The following is a 24132-nucleotide window of genomic DNA, read 5'->3' on the forward strand; positions in this document are numbered from 1 at the left end:
ACTCAACCCCTCTTCCAACCTCTTTCTCACACAAACTCTCTCTCCCCATCTTTCACACTAACTCTCTCTCTTTCACGCAGCATTTCTCAAACCCTTCACATCCTCCATCTTCCTCCCAACATACTTCTTCTCTATCCTTCTTCCTCTCTTTTGCAGTTTCTCTCTCATCCGCAACTGCATAAGGATTACGTGCCCCCACCTGAATAGAACCGACACTCATCCTGTTTATCTTTGAAACGAGTAAATTCATGAGACTCGAAATAATTGAACACTTCACCTTTCTTCACTTTAATTATCATTTCCTCTCTCTCGACTCCCATCTCATGTGTATTCTCTTTTACTTCTCTGTGGTTTAAGAATGAACCAAATTTCTATTCACTAAAGTTAGATTCACTTTATAAAGTCAGTACCTAACCTGAATAATATTGGTTCCGACTTTGATACTGTTCTACTTACAATATAAATAAAATAAAAATATTAATCTCAGTACCCTTTTAAATTATTTTATCACATGTTTTAGACATTGAAGCCAGTTTCAAAATGGCTCATAATTTTTATAATATTTCTATTTTATTTATATTAAAAGTAGCCCTAAAGAAAAAAGACAATAAAATGTTCTATTTTCTTATGTATTAATACAACTTTCAACGTTACAAAACCAATATTACGAAGGAAAATCTCCACTGATATGTGGTAATTGCGCTGAAGAATGATAGAAAAACCAACACAAATTTGGAGAAGGACGAGAGGAGGAGGAGGAGTGGGAAAAAGATGAATAAAAAGAAGAAGAAGGAAGAGGAGGAGGAGGAGGAGAAGTGAGAGGAGAAGTAGGAGGAGAAGAAAAAAGGAGGAGGAGGAGAAGGAGAAGTAGGAGGGCGAGGATGAAGAGGAGAAGTAGGAGGCCAGGAGGAGAAGGAAGAGGAGAAAGAGAAGGAGAAGTGGGAGGAGGAGAAGTAAAAGGGCCAGGAGGAAAAGGAAGAGAAGAAGGAGAAGGAGGAGTGGGAGGAGAAGTAGGAGGGCCAGGAAGGGAGAGAAGTAGGAGGGCCAGGAGGAGAAGGAGATGGAGAAGTGGGAGGAGTAAGAGGACCAGGAGGAAAAGGAAGAGGAGAAGAAGGAGGGCGAGAAAGGAAGAGGAAGAGGAGAAGGAGAAGTGGGAGGAGGTGAAGTAAGAGGGCCAAGAGGAAGAGGAGAAGTGGGAGGAGGAGGAGGAGAAGGAGAAGAAAGAGAAGAATGAAAGAAGGATAAAGAATAGAAAGAAGAAGAAGAAGAAGAAGAAGAAGAAGAAGAAGTAGGAGCAGTAGGAGGGGGAGGAGGAAGAGGTGAAGAATAAAAAGTAGGAGAGGGAAGCGAAGTAGGAGTAGAATAAGAAGAAGAAAAAAGTAGGAGAGTGAGGTGAAGAAGAAGAAGAAGAATGATAAGAGGAACAAGAATGATGAGGATGAAAAAATAATCAGAAGAAAAAGAAGTAGAGGATGAAGAAGGAAAAGGAAAACAAGGGAAGGGAATAAATAAAGTGTGGTACATCGGTATGTTGTAGCACAAATCCCAGGTCTTCTCCAAGAGAATTCCATCCTTATAATCTTTCTATCAATACCGTTGGCTCTGACCAACACAAGACAAACAATACATTTCCCATCAGGCTTTATCCAAACACCGAGTTCCTTTTTCTCAGTTTTTCTCGGTCCAGCTCCTTTCAATCCATCGATTTCCTCTCTGCTGAATACAAATATGTAAGATACATACCACATATATGTACATGTACCTTATATGCGAGCGTTTCGTATTTATTTAGGCTACTTATCTAGCGGCTCACGAAAAATTCGTTCCACCTTCGATTTCGTAGTTTTCTTTTCAGGCGGCCGCTTTCCCTAGCGGAAAAACTGTCGGTTGCCAGTTGGGAAATCCGGTACCATAGCTAGATACGAGTGAAAGTACGGACTCGACCTTACACACTGAATTCTTTCTTACTCCTGCAGAATAACAGTATTTTCGAATAATGAATAATAAATTTATTGCCGAATACAAGAACTATTTTTACAAATAAAAAAATCATTATAATACAATATTTTTTCCCTACAGTTACGTTGAAAAGTGGCCATTGCTGCACTGATTCCAGAACGCAAAGAATCACTTTTCCGCTCTAGTGCGGGAAAAATTTTTCTGCACTCCAGATTTGCAACATGGCAACGCAAAATACTTAGTAGGTTATATGGAGCAACAGTGCAGCAAAATCAAAATGAAGTTGGTAACAGTGACTGCTGTGGCTGCTATAGTGAGCAGAGGTGCAACCAAGCACAACGCGCTAATTATTATTCATTATATATTATAACCAAGGACAACGAGTACTTTAGGATTTTAGGATTAAGGTTTTTATCAATAATAAAATTACACGGAAAAACATTTGATGCATTTCAGGCAATTTTACCCATAATTACCCACTTTTCATATTCAATGGTAACTGTAGGAAAATCTTAATGTGAAATACGTGCGCAAAGTTCCTCTGCTGCACTCAACAAACCATTCCGCACTCGCCTACGGCTCGGGCGTAAACGTTTCTTTCGGTGCAGCAAACTGTCACTTTGCGCACTAGTTGCACAAATAACTATTGGCGTGACTGGGAAAGGAGGCTTGAGGCTTGAGCTTCTTACACTATCCAAACATCTTGGTACTATGATAAGATATTAGGTACGGATTTATTAGAGGCATATTTGTTTTCCGAAACATACCGATAAAACAATAATTTTGTTTTCTATATATTTTTATGAAACAATTGTCACTGCTCAGTTAGAATTAATTTAATGAAATGTATTATTGAGTCTGTAGATGTGATTATCATTTTTTTCATCATTTATTATGTGGATATGATAATCATTAATCATAATTCGGGAATGGGATAGTAAGGGATATGAGGCTGCTTTTTCATTTCCAATCATTTCATGATTATTTGTTTTCATCATTGTCGAATAGATGAATTAATTAATTACATCATTAATTATTATTTTCATTATAACTGGTATCATCATCCATCTCATTGCCAATGCACAAGCTTGCAGCTCATGTGGGCATCACCACAAATGTTGTGGCAATACTGAGTGTCTATTATGCCTTGGTAAGAAGCACTTTGGAGTATGGATCCATGGTTTGGAGTCCTCACTCAGACCAAAACATTCGGGTCATTGAAAGGGTACAGAACAAGCTGATGAGGTTCTTATACTTCAGAAGGTTTGGTGGGTCGTATCCCCTGGGGTTCCCGACTCTGCAATTGAGGGATCTTTTCCTATTGGAGTCTCTACGTCAGCGTCGAGATAAAACATCTGTCTTGTTTGTTTGGGCATTGTTGGATGGTGCTGTAAATTCTCCTACCTTGCTTGCAATGCTGAATATCAGTGTTCCAGCATTCAATAGGCGGAATGCTAACTTGTTTGCGGCTCCAAGGTGCAGAACGGTGCACCATTTTTTCTCACCTTTCATAAGAGTGCAGAGATTGATGAACAAATTGAGTTTGAATGTTCAGCTTGCTGGGTCAGAGAGAGAGGTGAGGAGTGGGTTGCTGAGGTCAATCCCTCGTTGATGGTTGGAGTTTGATTGGAGAAAGTCTTCTGTGACAGTGATCTCTTTGCTTTTTACTACTCCTTAAGTTGTGTGTTTAATTATTTCCTCTTGTTACTATTTTTTTCTCTCTCTTCCTAGAATGACTTCTGTTTAATCATAGAGACTTTTTTTTCATTTCATTTCATTTTCATATTTTCATTTTGTTATTTGCTGTGTTTATTTTTTCTGCTATCTAAAATTGTGTTTAAATTTTCTGTTATGTATATTTTTCAGAAAGACTTTTCGTAAAAATTTCATAAACTTTTCATTTCTTTCAATATTTGTATTAAATATTCATTTTTAAATTGTTTCACTTGTATTATGTGTTAAGAGAGCAATTATGGGATATTATCCTTGTGCTCTCATATGTATCTCAAATAAATAAATAAATAAATCCATAACAAATAAAATTTGTAGATATCATAATCATTGACCCTAGATTACAATCAATTTATCACGATCCTCTCAAACTATACGCATTTTTCATGCATCAGTAGCCATAAAGAACCACTATAGAAAATGTATAAGCTACGTTCGGCTAATCTATAATAATATAAAGAAAAGAATTGCCATATAATTTGATTGTATGGTATGAGATATTGTGGTATTTCTCCATATTTGAAAGAATACGACGTTGATGTTGTCAATACCACTATACGATACAGTGGTACCACTATACGATACAGTGGTATTGACAACATCAACGTCTTATTCTTTCAATTCCCTTCCTTATACCACAGAATTAATAATAGCAATAATATTGATTATAAAATTATATAATTATAGGAGTTTTCTCTGCTTATACATGTACGGGATAGGAAATACACGAATGATGAATCATCGCATCTGAACTACTGAGCTGTAAAAGTTGAAACTTTGCATAAAGATTCTTAATTTACCGTGGATGGTTATAGGCCTATTTTCATTCTAGTTAATCAATTATTATAATTTTAATGATTAAAACAAATTTATTCAATTTGTGATCTAAAGTTTACTTCCCAATCAAATCGTTTTCTATTGTAAATTATTACAGTTGTTATACTACAAAATCAGCATGGAACTAAGAACTAAGAACTAATTGAATGTTATTGTGCTTTAAACAGACCCTTGCGGAGCGCAGGTTACCTGCTATTGTATTATTAAATTAGTAACTGTATTGAAATCTAGTAGCATAGAAAAAAACGTAATTCAAATATTTATTGAAATTAATATTGAATTAATGAATAACTGTGTTTTGTCTATCTTTCACTATATTTATTAATTCAAATATTTAATGTCGAACATATTTATTAGTCTAAGCTGGTAGACAATCCACCCATTTCACAATAGTTATTTGTGCAACTAGTGCGCAAAGTGTCAGTTTGTTGCACCGAAAGAAACGTTTACGCCCGAGCCGTAGGCGAGGGCGGAATGGTTTCTTGAGTGCAGCAGAGGAACTTTGCGCACGTATTTCACATTAAGTTTTTCCTACAGTTACCATTGAATATGAAAAGTGGGTAATTATGGGTAAAATTGCCTGAAATCCATCAAATGTTCTTCTGTGTAATTTTATTATTGATAAAAACTTTAATCCTAAAATCCTAAAGTCCTCGTTGTCCGGTTAAATATATAATGAATAATAATTAGCGCGTTGTGCTTCGTTGCACCTCTGCTCACTATAGCAGCCACAGCAGTCACTGTACCAACTTCATTTTGATTTTGCTGCACTGTTGCTCCATATAACCTACTAAGTATTTTGCGTTGCATGTTGCAAATCTGGAGTGCAGAAAAATTTTTCCGCACTAGAGCGGAAAAGTGATTCTTTGCGTTCTGTAATCAGTGCAGCAATGGCCACTTTTCAACGTAACTGTAGGAAAAAATCATTATAATACAATAGTTTTTGGCGTGACTGGGAAAGGAGGCTTGAGGCTTGAGCTTCTTACACTATCCAAACATCTTGGTACTATGATAAGATATTAGGTACAAATTTATTAGAGGCAGATTGTTTCCGAAACATACCGATAAAACAATAATTTTGTTTTCTATATATTTTTATGAAACGATTGTTACTGCTCAGTTAGAATTAATTTAATGAAATGTATTATTGAGTCTGTAGATGTGATTATCATTTTTTTCATCATTTATTATGTGGATATGATAATCATTAATCATAATTCGGGAATGGGATAGTAAGGGATATGAGGCTGCTTTTTCATTTCCAATCATTTCATTTCATTTGTTTCCATCATTGTTGAATGGATGAATTAATTAATTTCATCATTAATTATTATTTTCATTATAACTCGTATCATCATCCATCTCATTGCCAATGCACAAGCTTGCAGCTCATGTGGGCATCACCACAATCCTCAACAAATAAAATTTGTAGATATCATAATCATTGACCCTAGATTACAATCAATTTATCACGTTCCTCTCAAAACTATACGCATTTTCATGCATCAGTAGCCATAAAGACCACTATAGAAAATGTATAAGCTACGTTCGGCTAATCTATAATAATATAAAGAAAAGAATTGCCATATAATTTGATTGTATGGTATGAGATATTGTGGTATTTCTCCATATTTGAAAGAATACGACGTTGATGTTGTCAATACCACTATACGATATAGTGATATTGACAACATTAACGTCTTATTCTTTCAATTCCCTTCCTTATACATGTACGGGATAGGAAATACACGAATGATGAATCATCGCATCTGAACTACTGAGCTGTACAACTTGAAACTTGCATAAAGATTCTTAATTTACCGTGGATGGTTATAGGCCTATTTTCATTTTAGTTAATCAATTATTATAATTTTAATGATTAAATAGTTATTTGTGCAACTAGTGCGCAAAGTGTCAGTTTGCTGCACCGAAAGAAACGTTTAGGAAACGGAATGGTTTCTTGAGTGCAGCAGAGGAACTTTGCGCACGTATTTCACATTAAGTTTTTCCTACAGTTACCATTGAATATGAAAAGTGGGTAATTATGGGTAAAATTGCCTGAAATCCATCAAATGTTCTTCTGTGTAATTTTATTATTGATAAAACCTTAATCCTAAAATCCTAAAGTCCTCGTTGTCGTTGGTTATAATATAATGAATAATAATTAGCGCGTTGTGTTGTTGCACCTCTGCTCACTATAGCAGCCACAGCAGTCCTGTACCAACTTCATTTTGATTTTGCTGCACTGTTGCTCCATATAACCTACTAAGTATTTTGCGTTGCATGTTGCAAATCTGGAGTGCAGAAAAACTTTTCCCGCACTAGAGCGGAAAAGTGATTCTTTGCGTTCTGTAATCAGTGCACCATGGCCACTTTTCAACGTAACTGTAGGAAAACAAATTTATTCAATTGTGATCTAAAGTTTACTTCCCAATCAAATCGTTTATCTATTGTAAATTATTACAGTTGTTATACTACAAAATCAGCATGAAACTAAGCAAGAACTAATTCAATTTATTGTGCTTTAAACAGACCCTTGGGGAGCGCAGGTTACCTGCTATTGTATATTAAATTAGTAACTGTATTGAAATCTAGTAGCATAGAAAAAAACGTAATTCAAATATTTATTGAAATTAATATTGAATTAATGAATAACTGTGTTTTGTCTATCTTTCACTATATTTATTAATTCAAATATTTAATGTCGAACATGTGGTACTACAAAATCAGCATGGAACTAAAAACTAATTAAATTTTATTGTGATTTAAACAGACCCTTGCGGAACGTAGGTTACCTCCTATTGTACTATTAAATAGTAACTGTATGAAATCTAGTAGCATAGAAAAAAACGTAATTCAAATATTTATTGAAATTCAATCAATCAATCAATCAATTCATTTATTTCACAAACAAACATAATACAGAATAAAAAAGAAAGATATAAAAAATGTGAAATAAAAGTGGACACCCCTAGGCATAAGCCGATTGGGGTGTACTACTCCTAATAAACAACTAAAAATACTCAGAGGAGTAGGCTGCTCCGCTCTATAAATAAACTGGCATAATAAATTATAACTTAAAAGAAAATACATTAATTATTATTTTCATTATAACTGGTATCATCATCCATCTCATTGCCAATGCACAAGCTTGCAGCTCATGTGGGCATCACCACAAATGTTGTGGCAATACTGAGTGTCTATTATGCCTTGGTAAGAAGCACTTTGGAGTATGGATCCATGGTTTGGAGTCCTCACTCAGACCAAAACATTCGGGTCATTGAAAGGGTACAGAACAAGCTGATGAGGTTCTTATACTTCAGAAGGTTTGGTGGGTCGTATCCCCTGGGGTTCCCGACTCTGCAATTGAGGGATCTTTTCCTATTGGAGTCTCTACGTCAGCGTCGAGATAAAACATCTGTCTTGTTTGTTTGGGCATTGTTGGATGGTGCTGTAAATTCTCCTACCTTGCTTGCAATGCTGAATATCAGTGTTCCAGCATTCAATAGGCGGAATGCTAACTTGTTTGCGGCTCCAAGGTGCAGAACGGTGCACCATTTTTTCTCACCTTTCATAAGAGTGCAGAGATTGATGAACAAATTGAGTTTGAATGTTCAGCTTGCTGGGTCAGAGAGAGAGGTGAGGAGTGGGTTGCTGAGGTCAATCCCTCGTTGATGGTTGGAGTTTGATTGGAGAAAGTCTTCTGTGACAGTGATCTCTTTGCTTTTTACTACTCCTTAAGTTGTGTGTTTAATTATTTCCTCTTGTTACTATTTTTTTCTCTCTCTTCCTAGAATGACTTCTGTTTAATCATAGAGACTTTTTTTTCATTTCATTTCATTTTCATATTTTCATTTTGTTATTTGCTGTGTTTATTTTTTCTGCTATCTAAAATTGTGTTTAAATTTCTGTTATGTATATTTTTCAGAAAGACTTTTCGTAAAAATTTCATAAACTTTTCATTTCTTTCAATATTTGTATTAAATATTCATTTTTAAATGTTTCACTTGTATTATGTGTTAAGAGAGCAATTATGGGTATTATCCTTGTGCTCTCATATGTATCTCAAATAAATAAATAAATAAATCCATAACAAATAAAATTTGTAGATATCATAATCATTGACCCTAGATTACAATCAATTTATCACGATCCTCTCAAACTATACGCATTTTTCATGCATCAGTAGCCATAAAGAACCACTATAGAAAATGTATAAGCTACGTTCGGCTAATCTATAATAATATAAAGAAAAGAATTGCCATATAATTTGATTGTATGGTATGAGATATTGTGGTATTTCTCCATATTGCAAAAGAATACGACGTTGATGTTGTCAATACCACTATACGATACAGTGGTATTGACAACATCAACGTCTTATTCTTTCAATTCCCTTCCAACTTATCAACTATCATTCAACTTATTCCCTATCCAACAATTCCCTATCCTTCTCAACTTATACATGTACGGGATAGGAAATACACGAATGATGAATCATCGCATCTGAACTACTGAGCTGTACAACTTGAAACTTTGCATAAAGATTCTTAATTTACCGTGGATGGTTATAGGCCTATTTTCATTCTAGTTAATCAATTATTTATAATTTTAATGATTAAAACAAATTTATTCAATTTGTGATCTAAAGTTTACTTCCCAATCAAATCGTTTATCTATTGTAAATTATTACAGTTGTTATACTACAAAATCAGCATGGAACTAAGAACTAAGAACTAATTGAATGTTATTGTGCTTTAAACAGACCCTTGCGGAGCGCAGGTTACCTGCTATTGTATTATTAAATTAGTAACTGTATTGAAATCTAGTAGCATAGAAAAAAACGTAATTCAAATATTTATTGAAATTAATATTGAATTAATGAATAACTGTGTTTTGTCTATCTTTCACTATATTTTATTAATTCAAATATTTAATGTCGAACATATTTTATTAGTCTAAGCTGGTAGACAATCCACTCATTTCACAAATAAACATTTTCCTACAGTTACGTTGAAAAGTGGCCATTGCTGCACTGATTACAGAACGCAAAGAATCACTTTTCCGCTCTAGTGCGGGAAAAATTTTTCTGCACTCCAGATTTGCAACATGGCAACGCAAAATACTTAGTAGGTTATATGGAGCAACAGTGCAGCAAAATCAAAATGAAGTTGGTAACAGTGACTGCTGTGGCTGCTATAGTGAGCAGAGGTGCAACCAAGCACAACGCGCTAATTATTATTCATTATATATTATAACCAAGGACAACGAGGACTTTAGGATTTTAGGATTAAGGTTTTTATCAATAATAAAATTACACAGAAAAACATTTGATGCATTTCAGGCAATTTTACCCATAATTACCCACTTTTCATATTCAATGGTAACTATAGGAAAAACTTAATGTGAAATACGTGCACAAAGTTCCTCTGCTGCACTCAACAAACCAAACGTTTCTTTCGGTGCAGCAAACTGTCACTTTGCGCACTAGTTGCACAAACAACTATTTCATCTATCACTACTGATCAGAATGTGATTCAATCACATTTTTAAGAAACAATTTTTCTGAAATTCTATTGAAAGCGACAGAAAATCTATAAGCTGCTTTCGACACTACTTGACAACAGGAGTTGCATTGAAAAGCGAGTGATAGGGCTAACAAGGGCCTGACATGTTGACATGTGACTGCGAACAACAGTGAAAACAGGGAATCCAACAAGCTCCCTTGTTGTGGCATAGTTAGGGCATGGATCGATTCAACTTCACCCCTCCCAGGACCAACACCCCCTAGCCCAGCCACCCCTATCCCCAAAACTCATTCATATGTGGGTGGATGGAGGAAGAAGAGGAGCAGTTTTCAACTAGGATATAGCATAGAAAGACTACAGCATAATATAGCACATAAACTAAAGTTAAAGAAGAACTAAACTAAGAATAGAATAACTAACTTAGGTCCGTTTGCACAGTCAAAGCTTAAACTCGATTTAATCAGTTGGTGGCTTAAACTCAAAATTAAACACATTATAACAAACTAGACTTGATACGGATTTAATCCAGTTTAAAAAGAAATTTAGTTAAAACTGTCACTGTGCAAACGGCCCTAAGAATAACTTAAGCTACATAGCATAGATTAATTATTTTTCAAGAATTTTGATAGGGCTACTTACAAGTTTAAATACAAAGAATAGAAATAATTCTTGAATAAATTGATGGGAGAATTCAAAGTGACATTCATTTTGACGATTGAGAATGCGATAAATAACCGAAACTAGTCGTGTCTGAAACAATAATATAAGGGTGCAAGTGGTTTTCTGTAAAACTAATCTATTTTCAATTATATAAATATTGTAGTATATTTCCGCCGTGACTATAGTCAGAAACAGTCAGCATTGGTAGAAAGGGAAGAATCACTATTGTATTAATAAGACATGCTGATTGTTCATAGTTGCCAGTTTTGTGAATGGTCAATTTATTCATATCGGAAATAGGACGGAATAGAAGCCTGGTTATGCCGGGTCTCGAATCGATTGATCAATTCAGTCAATTAGACCAAAAGTTATGGATCCAACAGATTGGATCAAGTAGGCCAATAGGCACGGTTCCTATTTTTTTCAAAAAAAGCTCTCACCGCTATTGAATGTTCCAAACCAATCAGACCTAAGTTCGTTGATTAATGAATAGCAATGTGTTCACATCAATTGGGCAAAATTCGAGCATCTACCGAATCTACAGTGCTGCGAATCATAAAATTCAAAATTTATAATTTCCCCGCGTAACCTGTATCATGTATGAGAAGGAGTAATCTATTTGATTAGTAGACTAGTAAACTATTCGATTGGGCTTTTATCTAACGTAAACTTTGTATCACAAATTGAATAAATTTGTTTCAATTATAAAAATTATATCCAATTGATTAATAGGAATGAAAATAGTCTTATAACCATAGTACTTGGTAAATTAGAAATATTTATGCAATATTTCAATTTTATCAGTTGAGTAGTTCAGACGTGATGATGTGTTAAACATGTATTTCGTATCCAGTGAATGTTTTTGTGATTTTTCTGGCTTCAAATTTATCAAGTTTTTTAATATTTTTCAATTTATTAATGCATTTTCAAGAGTAATAATAATCTGTTTCATCTTTCTGATCAACCGAGATACAAATTTTTTAGTATGATGTATATTTGGACTGTAAATTTTTGTGATCTTTATAAAAGTGTTTTCATAACCTCATTGGAACTATTTTTATCAAAATTAGGGAGAGGAGCAGTTTTGGGTTTATCCTGTTGATTCTCTCCCAATCATTAATTTGATGTTGTGATTAAGGAATGTAATAAATGTAATGTAATTTGGTTTGATTCGTTACTATGCAGTTATGTATATTATAAACTTGTTTATTTGTTTTTTTTTATATGCATGTATTTTACATTTTCTTGTATTGAGCTTATTGAGAATAATAAAACTTCAACTTCAATGTAATTTATAATAAAATATAGTATAATGTATTGTGTATATTCATGTATAACTATATTCATAGTATATTCTAATAGTAAAGTTCATGTGAATTCATTAATAACATAAAATCATAGCACCCTTCTTTTGAAAAGTTTTCAATATAAAATACAAATTAAAACAACTAGTTTCGATGTATCACATCATCTTCTGATGATGAAATGTATGTATAGCCTACATTTGAAGATGATGTGATACGTCGAAACTAGATGTTTTAATTTGTGTTTTTGATCTGTTATTTTATATTTAAAACTTTTCAAAAAAAGAGTACTAAGATGTTATTAAATAAATAAAAATAAGTAGCTCTGAATACATAAATTTCATTAATGAAACTTTATCAATCGATAAGAGATTTTGAAAAGTTGAGAATGAACAAATTGATAAATTGGTCGAAAAGTGTTTAAAAAAGAGAAGGTTATTCTTGATATTATTAAATATCCATGACTACTTTTCAAAGATAAAATAAATAGAGTACCCTTCTGTATTGTAGAACCACTTTTACTTCTTCAAAAAACAATAACTTCTATCAAATATAAAAAACTAACAAATAATTTAAATGCATTCTATACTTCGGTCGTTATGCCATCGTCTCATAATGAAAATGACATAATGAAACTATATATTAATCAAACAATATTGAAACTTGAAGTACCCTTTTCAACTTGAAAATTTATTTATTTATTTATTTATTTATTTATTAGATAGAGCGAACAATACAATAGTCGGAAAAGAAAAAAACAGGCTATTGCCCAAAACTTCTTCAATTTCCTGATTTTGTCACAAATCATCCAAATATTATGTAGGTTATGTTCACTTCAATTTCAACACCAAATCTTCAATCTGAAACTATGAATCAGAATAAAACAAAGAATTTCAAATTTAGATAAATTGATAATGAAACTTCCGTTAAAACGAAAACCAAACTTCAAATATTCACAAAATATAGAATAAAATCACTTTGAATAAAATGACCTTTGGTCGAAGCTAGTCGTTGTAGGTTGTAATATTTTAAATAATAAAGAGTTTTTCAAGTTTCATTAAAATTGTTTTATTTACAATAAAATACACAATAAATAAACAATTGTTTTATTAATTTATAAAAGTAGCCCATTCAAGTGAAGTGTTTTTGAAACTATATAATATATAGAGAGAATTACATTATAAATAGTGCATTCTAATCTTCTAATAGTTTTTAATTATCTAAGTTATTTTTTTAATAAGTGAAAGTGGTTCTATACCTACCATAAAGAAAAGATAGAGCACAAGTTGAAAATGTGCAAGATTGCAGAACTTATGCTATATTTCCTCTATCATACTAAAAGTGTTCTATATGTATCTTTTATTTTATCGAGGCTATCCATAAACCAAAATTATAATTTTATAACTCATCTGACAGATCTAATGCATCCGCAACAAATCGACTACCCTCAGTTTATCCATGGGTCCCCCACCCACAGTTTATAAGGATCAAGGGTTCTATTACCGGAAGATAAGCTGGTTTATTTTTCAGATGGAATTATTTTAAATTTATGAATTAATAAAACAAATAACAAGAACTGTCCTCATTTCCTAATTTGTATGATTGAGAAGATTTAGTAGTTGGAACTGCGATGAATATTTGAAAAACAGGAGTAAAGGATAAAACAGACAGCTTCTGATGAGATAACGCTGTTACATGAATTTCTCCTCTCAATTGTTACATGATCCAATAATAGGTCATAGTCAAACGTGGGTGATAAAATGAGATTGGAATTACCGAACTGTAGCCAGAAAAGTTTTGTGTATACTTTCCTGGTTCCGTAATGCTTACTTTAATGTTTATTAAATTAAAATATGATAATAATAGCAACAAATCATATAAACTGAGGGAAAGAAAAATGGGATTAACTTCTCTTTCCCACATTTTAAAAACAGTAACATTTTCAAAAGATAAGTTATATTTCACTTCGAAAAATTGAGAATTATTTTTAGAATATTGATTATATTGTAATGCTATGGATCTTTCCACAAAACCGTTCTAACTTGATCCAGTTAAGTTGTAATCTAAATTCCAGGGGCTTGGAATAGCTCTTTAAAAATGGAGGAAACATAAAGAAATTCTCAATTTTCCTCATTGTTTTTGAATACATTCTAATGCTTTTGACACCATTGAATATAAAGGGGGTTGGATAATTTGGAATAGCAGTTGTACACTCATTTTTAAACGAAACCACATTTGTTCCTCTATGTATACTTTTAATGTTGTTATTTTGATAATTTGGATGATTTTTATCACTTCAAATAGGCCTATTAAAATGATGGGAACATATTAGGTACACTAATAATTCAGTTTCGTTTATGGATTAAAATTCTACTAGGCCTAATATTAAAAAATATTCAAACTTCATTACCCAGACCTGAAATTCCATTTATTACGCCCCTGTCATCTACTACAAACTACAGAAACATTGAGTATTTATTCATGTATTACGACTATTCCTACATATGGTAGATAAATGAAGAAATTTTTGTGAGAAAGACAAGTAGTAGAAGTAAAATGGAAGATAGGTAAAAAGAAAAGAAAGGAAATTTGTTTGGTTTGTTGAAGAAATTTGAAATTATTAGGTAAATTAATATTTGAATGAGTTATTATAGTTGTATCTGTTTAAAATACAAATAGAATAGAAAACTTTTTTAGCTGGAAATTCAACTCTAAAAGAAAAGTTATAACCAATTAGATAAAAAAGAACGTTCACCAACGTCAGATTCAGAAAAACAATAATTGGAAATACGGAATAATTCAATAATTCAAGAGCACATCTTTAATGGGCTGGAACGCATCTACTCACTCCCTAATTCTATCACATTCCCTCTCTCTCACTCTCTCTTTCTGCGGGTTGACCATGATAAATTAAATTAATTTGAACAATTAATTAAACATGTCGGTATTTATTGTAACATTGTACAGATTTTTCCAATCATCAACTTCCAATAATTTCTCAGTCTCAAAACTTATCTGATCTATAAACAAAAGTTGACAAAATTCATCAGCATTCCACTCAAATTTATACACACAATAAATAAGAATAGTTAGGTTATCAAAATGCCAATCTTTATTGGTTTTCACACAGCGCACTAAAATAATAAACTGAATAACTAGTGATAATTTATCGCGTCAGTTATGCATAAATGCATGAAAAAACTACTGATTTTATTATAATGTAGCAACAGTATATTGAAGAAAATAGCAATGTCAATTATCAAATGTGTTTTGATTGTTCAATCTGTAATTCATTTTTAAAGTCTGAATTGTATTCAGAGTAATACTTATGAGATAGTTTAGGGATTTTTCAATTACTGGTTTTCTTTTCAATTTCTCTCTTAGATATCCTGTATAGTTATACCTAATTAACTTATCCTATTTGAGGTGCGTGTTAATTGTAGCTCACTTGATAAATAACATTGATTTTATATGGAATAGACTACTTGTGAAACATTTCTTTTATAAGAAATTATTTAAATATAGTCAGAGATATATACAATGAATGATTTTTTACACCGAATACGAAGTTCTTTATGTGAATTGCTAATGTAAATAACATGTAATACGTAAATAGAGGATATAATTAAAAATAAAACCAACAATGGTAGATTTTTTTGCAAATAACACTTACCTTCCTAATAGTAACTTTTTCTCCAGTTTTATCAGTAACTGACACTTCAACCGAATCTCCTACCCAGGGCTCTTGACTGAGCCAAGCCCTTAATCTGCCATAAACTGAGGGAGAACCCGGTAAAGACCCAACCTGATAGAACCTCGATGCCGAAGATCTAATCATTCCATCAATTGTTTCACTATTCATGCAAGACGACATTATTTTTAAAGCATTTATCAAACAATACTATTAATGAATGAAAGGGGTTCAAGTCAATAGGTGTGTTTACAGAAACATTCTGGGGAAGAAACAATGTATGTAATTTTTTGTTGATTTTTGAAGGCAGAAATAGTTTCAATTGTCACAACCGCAAGAATACAACCGGAACAAGCGAGGTTTCCTTTGCTACTGACCTTGTACACGCGAAATGTGAGGGTGTTAGAAAGGGGTTGAAAATTTTAATCTATAACCCACTACGCGCATGTCCATCTGAAAGAGAATACTACCAACAAATGTAAACTATGAAGTCATCGGAAGCATTTCGCAAAGAAGAAGACAAACAAATCTCTCATGTCAATATTGATTATTGTTATCTTTTCAAACAAACTAAACCGAAATTAGAAACCAGACTCAAACACAGAACACAACAAAAGAAATAAAATTGAAGCAAGCAACACACGTGGATGTAAATTGTGATAAGAAAATGACGACTTGCTTATCAATTTGCCCTTCTAGTAATAAACGAAACTGATAAAAACATACATAGTTTGCTGTTTTACTACAAACCGACAGCTAATCAACAAATGATTTAGGTTATGTACGAACGAAAGATACTGTTCTTACCTTTGGCATTTTTATGACATCCATGATTGAATTTGTGACAAACTAATTGGTTAGAATAAAAATTTGCATAATTTGAACATTAACATCACTAGATAAGGCGTTTAAAATATAAGGAAAGCCTTCAAACATCTGCTAGAAATATTTATATAATACAACTAGTTGACTGGAAAAACGACTGTCTGCCATTTCGTTGAATCACAATCACAACAGCTGGGACTGGCAATCAATTTGTGTGAAGACACACGCCATCTATTGAGGAAACTCAACACTAGGTGGCAAACACAGTGATGGCGGATAATTTGAAATATTGACGCTCTTTGAATAACTCAGTTTTAACTTTATTAAACTTGAATAGTTACTAAAAATTGATAATTATTCATTATATATCTAATGACGATGTGTGCATTTGTAGAGTAGTCAAATTAAACTTGGAACTAAGGAAGAATTGAGAAAATTAATTCTATCAAATTACAACAATCATAAAAAATGAGAAAGGAAAATTAAATAAAGGTATATTAAAATTCTCCGCAAACACTAATCATTAATATCAAAACTTATAGGATATAAAATATACATAACAATATCAATAGTGAGTTATAATAGTTTCTACAATAGCTTATATTAAAATAATGTACCGTGTAATTTTATCTTCAACAGTCATTTTTTTCTTTGTTATTCAAAAGTACGGTTATACAGTACAGTACCGTAGCCTACCTATCTTTTTCACTTATTATTTGATTTACTTCAACAAACTGTTATAATATAGAGAATCATGTTCACTTTATATTCCAGTAATACCGTACTGTATGATACATGAATATATTAATAAAAAATAATTGAACACAAATATTTGATCGATTTTTTATAAGTTACGTCTTACTATAATAGGTATCGTATTATCATTGAATAGAGAGACTTCGAGAGACGATACATCAATAATACGGTACGTTTATTTGTCTTATATAAATAAAGGTCGTTCACATTTAAAAATATTCAATTAATTCCCATTATTTTTTTAGTAGAGTTATTATTTATTAATTAGAAAAAACAGGCTATTGCCCAAAACTTCTTCTATTTCCTGATTTTGTCGCAAATCGTCCAAATATAATGTGGGTTATGTCCACTTCAATTTCAACACCAAATCTAAATCTATTATAGATCACTTCGGTATTTTTATAGTTTGTTCAAAAGTAGAATAAACATGAGAAGCACTTCAATGTTTCATTGTTAGTTGAAGGGAATAACAAGAGTCTGTGAAGTATTACAGAAACTATATTCATGATTCCGTATTTAGATAACGTCAGAAATCATTGAACTTCCGTCTCTCTGCCTCTCAAATCTGAGAGTTCATTGTGATTGTTTTTGTCTACCTCAGACCACTCTCTTTGGCCTCTACCTTCAGAAACAGGTCTCACATTTCTGAAAAAAATTACATAAATCGATTATAATTTTTTCAGCAAGATAGAATTGAATGGGGTATTAATTACAATATTAAATCTTACAAACCCTGTAATATTTCTATTAAATTTCACAGCCACGAGAGACAATTTGATCATATTATTTTATGAAATTACCGGAACCACTTCATAGGCCCAAATTTTTTCTGAATGGAAACGTCTTTTTCCTATACGAAGTCACTCTATCTAGGCTACATCAAAGCTACACTCTTTTGAATCACTCATATAGACCCATTCATGAGTTTGGGGCTAGTACTCCAATTATAATATATACTAATTATAGGTACTATATTAACTATATATTCTATTTTTTATCGTCAGTTTCATACCAATACACTAAAGTGGTGCCGTAATACGTTTGAGGTGACACAATATTATAATATTAATCTATTTCACTATCCATGACGAACTGATAGTTGTAATTCGTTTTGAACTATTTTTGACAACACTACAGTCTATTTTTTATTTATTTTTTTTTTTGAAAAAAGTTATTAAAAACTAGTACTCACGTGTTGAGCGCTTGTTTAAAACACTCAATTTGAAGAGTGTTAAAAATTTATTTAAAAATCCGAAAACGCTCCAAACCACACGTGAGTACTAGTTTTTATTACTTTTTTTTCATAAAAATAGACTGTAGTGTCTTTAAAAATTGTTCCAAACGAATCATAGTATTCTATTATTTATTCTTACATTATTAGAAATTATTATTTATAGTTCATTTCAACGAAGAATCATCCAAAATAGGCTTCTTCACAATCATCCAACATTTTTTGTTGACATAATAAGTCACTTCGCCGCACTCTAGCATACGACATACAAGATGGATTTGAACGTTTCTAAAAGTTATTAAAAATTCATAGGTTTATTTAGTTGAATAGTTCTCAAGGCTACTTTTTAAATGTGAAACAATGGATTGAATGAATAAATATGATTCTTATTGGGTAAACCATAATTTGAGGAATCGTTTGATAATAATGATCATTCTATTTGGTTCCATGATAAAATTTTCAAATAATACAAAATGATTAGCCTAGAAATCAAAACAACTCTCATGAACGATATGGGTTATCATAATTATGATGAAATAGGGACAGGCCACATAAGGCGGTTCATTTTCTAAGCGTTTCCAACGAAATCAGCCAATCGGAGAGCTTTCTGCTCTGTTGACTCTAAAAACGCCGTCTAAAAACGCTCAATATGGTCTGGCCCTAATTGTTTGAATGCAATTTAGTTGAAAATATTTCGATAACAGCTTAACAGGTGTAACTGAAATGGTTTGAGAAAATTCATTGACATTCTTGGTAAAATGTTACTGTAAGACATATTTACCTGTCAAGAACTGAAGCATCGTCTTCTCTGGCTCTCAAGAATATCCTATATCCAACACATACCATACCGAGAATGATTGGCACAATAACTAGGCCTATTACTGCTGCCGTAATTCCTATAGATCTCATAGAATACTCCTCTTCTCCTGTAGAAATCACATTCTTTTCAAACTTTTTGTATAAATTTTCAACATTTTTCCATGTTGGGAACTATAGTTTCTAAAAATATAGGTACCTAATTATTCAAAACGGACAAATCAAGTTTTTTTCATTACATTTTTCTTCAATGCATATAAAAAGTGCATAACGAAAGCTAAGTGAGAAATATAAATTCTAGTATATTTATTGAAATACTTATAAATTATTTCAGAGATAAATTATCATTTTCAAGACATTACCATTAAACTCTCAACAACTAACCAACTAAGGTAATTGAAAAAATAGGTTCAGTATTACTTGAAAAATACAGGATGCGTCCGTTCTAAATGAATATAAAATGTTTATGAAATACATTGTTGTGGAATGGATATCTATTGAATAAGAATACAATGGAGAGTAACTGAAAAATAGGTTTATTTATAAAAGAGTAAATAATAACAAGCTACAATGTGTATGAAGTTCTTGTAATTTAATCTGAACTTTACAATAAATATCCATTCCACAAGATTTCATTCAAGTCACAACTGATTTTATTGCCATCGCTATTTTGTTGTATTGCATTATTGCTCTTTGAAATTGGTAGTGATCATAAGACTTATTTTGGTTTGTTGAACAAATACAGTATATTATTTAGAATATACTGTATTATTTTATATTCATGTTCAATTTAAACGACAATGGAACATTCATGTAAAAAAATTATAATTCACCGCAACTGTAACACTTTGTGGAATAGATGTTTATTGTAGAGAAGCAGATTTTCCACAAATAAAATAGGTACTAGAAATTGGATTTAATCACAAAATATATTCGCAATCCAACAACCACATCATCAGTGTTATGGGATACAAACTATCAATACTTGCCAAATTAACCCAAATTCAATTCAATTGAATAAAATAATTATTTGGACATGGAGATAAAAAAAATTGGATTGCTGAGCAGTAAGATTTAAGATTACCACATAGTTCAATCTCTTGGTCCTCTTTGATAAAATTTGTGTGAATAGTTTCTTATAAATTATAGTTTCTTAGAAACTGTTCGTTTAAACCTTATAAAATCAACCTTGCTGTACTAGTTTGTATCAAATCGTATAGAAATATTAAGTTTTCTCTGCCCACGATTCGAAGATGTATTTTACTTTATGGATGAAAATATTGAAATACTAATTCTTGTCCTTAGGAAGTGAAATTGTTATTTTACTCCCTACTGACTAGAGTAATCTCATTTAGATAGTATGGCATAGACAATACTGCCTTGAGAACATGTGGGTTCAAATGTCATCGTCATAATTCTATCTTGTCTTCAAGTCAGCTTATAAACAGGTAATGTGGAGACAGCAAGTTACTGGCGGCCAGTGTTTTTCACGTCACTTTCCATCAATTTCAACTTTGAGACAAGTTAGGTGAAATTGACAAGAAAAAATACTTTTCTTGAAACAAAATAATATAATTGATTTAATTATTGGTGCAGGTGTAGGGAAAATGGTATGTGCATCACAGGACTAAAGACGTTTTTTCCTCCAGGGAAATGTCGTCTTGAAATGGCAATTCTTAGGGAGAAATGTCAGCTTTTGTCCCTGGATGTCTAGTTTGCTCCCATTCAGTCCGTAAGATGACCTTTAGTCTTTTGATACTCAAGTAACTATTAAACCCTAAAATATATCGGTTTCAATACTTTGTGAACGTTTCATCATGGAAGCCTGCGGTGAGGCCGGTAGAGAACCCAGAGAAGCTCTTGTACTGTGATGTGTAGAAGAAGACGAAGGAGAAGGTGTCTGACTCATACCACTACGATCCGAAACATAATGACTTTTTGAAATCGCGGGTAAAGATGGCGGACTTACAGGTTTAGCATTTTTCTTTGAAGGGATATTCCCTGAAAGTTTCTTGGCCAAGCTTTGTAAACTACCCACAGTTGATGTAGGCCTACTACTGTTTTTAGGTATGGAAAACACGTCGTCTTCAGTAATATCCCACACTTTCGGCTCGAATTCTACCAGTGGTTTGCCCGGTATAGGTTCGTTGGTAAGGTAGACCCCGTCGTAAGTTAGGGGACGCGATTTTCTGTCAGAATTTGACGATGTGGATGTTGGACTGCTCATTTCGGAAAGCGGTTGCTGCTCGTTGTAACGTTGCGTCAGATTTGCAACGGAATCTCTCCGTTGCGTAAGATTTGATACGGAATCTCTCCGTTGCGTCAGATTTGCAACGGAATCTCTCCGTGTCAAGGAGGCTCGTCGACTGGAGGTGATGTAGTTCCAGGACTCGATAGACTCGCCCTTACGGTACTTGCGGAACGCATAAGACGCCACACAAATCAACAGCAATAGCAATGGCAGTAAAATGAGTAGGACATAAATGGTGGTGCTGCCTATGGCTCGCATATCGTACTCTTCTTCACCTGTTGGCAGATTATTTGATAAAAATTATTCGAATAAAAAAATACACTGATTTTAAATTTGAAAATGAATGTTCTAAAAATTATCACACCTGTTTTTTCAATCAATCACAAGAATCTCACGCCTGTTTTTTAACAATAAATCCCAAGAAACTATCAGTGAGTACACCATACTAATTCTCTAGGAAACCCTTGTGAAAGAATAATTTATGAAAGTTATCGAACAACTGATGAAACATAACAGTAAATAATTTAGTTTGGCCTTAGTGTGTGATCACATTGGATGCGTATATGTGCAAGTGCACGCTATGCATGAGCAAGCTTGTAGATGAGAAATAAAATCTGGAAAGAGCAATAAGAGCCCTCACACTGAACACTTGCATTTGCTGGTGCGTTCAGTGTGAGCAGTTACATGCAAGTCACAACGTGTTTCAATAGCACTTTTCAAATTTTATTTTTTGGCTCATGCATGATTCGATTCGCATTTGCACATATAGCCATTTAATGTGATCACAACCTTATATGCAGCAGATTAGTCAAAATCATTCATTTATTTTTATTGCGAGAGACTATTTTTGGTTGCTAATGCATTATCAATTTTATAGAGAAATGTATTGCAGATTTGCGGTGAACATGATTGCATCAATTAGCTTAAATAAGAATGTCTATCTCAGTAGTATCATCCTCACAATGACACAAAAAATACAGGAAAATTGTCATCTTTGAACTACTGTTTGTAATAAATTACAGTGATAACACTGCAATAATAGTTGTAATTGAAGCATCAAACATTGTATTCAATACTGATAAGTTTATTGTGTCTTTAAATACTTCAATCTAACAAATTAATGTATTTCGTGATATTCTGTTTTTTCATTCCGTTATTGTAGTAGTTATTCAATGAATAGATAAATCTGTAACATTTGAAATCTGATCATAGATCTGATTATCTTCAACATTTTTTCAAAATGTTTAGGCTGATAGTAGTTCCCAAAAATAAGCACATAATTAAGAGGCTTCCAAAAAATCATGGGGAAGTGATTTTCAATCAACTTGTTTCGTACTTCATAGGCCTACTGAATAATATGAATTCATGTTTTTAAAAAAGTTGATAATACTTGAGGACTTCATCAGGTCATCATATCATCTCTCACTTTTTCCAAGCTTTCTGCATGAGGAAAGGCATTTAAAATATCTTGGTTGAAAGGTTAAAATGTTTCACAACTAAACTAAGAGCAAATATACGAAGCTGGTTGAATAGTACGCGAGATTATTTTATATTGGTAGTATTCGTATCCAAAGATCTTGTAAAGATCGCGGTATGATGAGGAAATAAAAGTCTCTCAAAATTTACCTACTTCAAAAGCAACTAGTGTTCATGTTGGATTCTTCGAATAATAAAACCCTGAATACATAATTATGTCAAAACTGGAAAATTGATAACAACAGAATTTGGAAAGTTCAAATTTTGAAAAAAATGGTGTCAACTCACGTAAACATTCAGTGTATCCGAAAAGGGGTGGATCCCATCTGCCAGCCGACGTGCACGTTCTTCTGGGATCTCCGATCAATATATAACCCTGGTTACACTCGAATGTAACCTTCGTTCCAGGAGTGAACAGAAAATTGCTCTTTCTGCCAAATCTCGGTGTTTCCAAAATTCCACACGTTATAACTGCAAACAAGTATCAGTTGAACCAAATAATACAGACATTAACATGAAAAGTACAAATTATATTCTAAAAATATAGATGCAAGTGAAAATATTGTCAATCATCACCAGATAATAAGGTTTGCGAGCAATCACAAAAATGAAATTCAATACGGTAAGTTTAATAAGAGAAATGAATTGAATAATTAAAAAAATACATTTGTTTTAGATGAAAAAAAACAACTTCTTTTATTGAGATAATAGAAATCCACGGATCAAAATAAACATTTGAGATGAAAATTTCTTCTGAAATAAAATAATCATCACTAACTTACAATACAAATATAATTATTTATAAAGAATATATTTTTTTAGAATTTAATAAAACTGTCTGATTTCAGATTTTGTAATGACAAACATCGACGACCAAATATTCAATTATAATTTTCTATATGATTAGTACAATAATAATTTAATGTTCAAAATTTATTAAAGAGGAAACTTCAATGTGAGATTTTTATTTTATGGATGAACAACTTGAGAAGAATATGGATATTAGAATATTAGATAATGTGATGGTACATAATTATCTGGTTGCAACATATTTGTATTTTAACTGG

General features: G+C 32.4%; 2 protein-coding genes across 4 annotated transcripts in view; both read right to left on the minus strand.

The window, feature by feature from the left end:
- LOC111047975 (myotubularin-related protein 6) overlaps positions 1-16840 on the minus strand; it is a 72138-nt gene extending 55298 nt beyond the window's left edge. The window contains exon 1 of one of the 2 annotated variants that reach the window (XM_039438796.1): positions 16518-16840. In XM_039438796.1, coding sequence (XP_039294730.1) covers positions 16518-16541 — 24 coding nt within the window. In that variant the 5' untranslated portion in view covers positions 16542-16840. Of the gene's footprint in view, positions 1-15692; positions 16373-16517 lie in introns of those variants that run through there. The other variant, XM_039438795.1, reaches the window with a different exon arrangement.
- Positions 16841-17013: 173 nt separating this feature from the next.
- Positions 17014-24132, minus strand: part of LOC111047976 (protein mesh) — a 33510-nt gene continuing 26391 nt past the window's right edge. The window contains exons 20-22 of one of the 2 annotated variants that reach the window (XM_039438794.1): positions 23354-23536; positions 19304-19448; positions 17014-17936 (exon numbers count right to left, since the gene is read on the minus strand). In XM_039438794.1, the coding sequence (XP_039294728.1) occupies positions 17825-17936; positions 19304-19448; positions 23354-23536 (440 nt within the window). In that variant the 3' untranslated portion in view covers positions 17014-17824. Of the gene's footprint in view, positions 17937-19303; positions 19449-19858; positions 21865-23353; positions 23537-24132 lie in introns of those variants that run through there. The other variant, XM_022333819.2, reaches the window with a different exon arrangement.

Source organism: Nilaparvata lugens, chromosome 12, assembly GCF_014356525.2.
Source record: "Nilaparvata lugens isolate BPH chromosome 12, ASM1435652v1, whole genome shotgun sequence".
Lineage (NCBI taxonomy): Eukaryota > Metazoa > Arthropoda > Insecta > Hemiptera > Delphacidae > Nilaparvata > Nilaparvata lugens.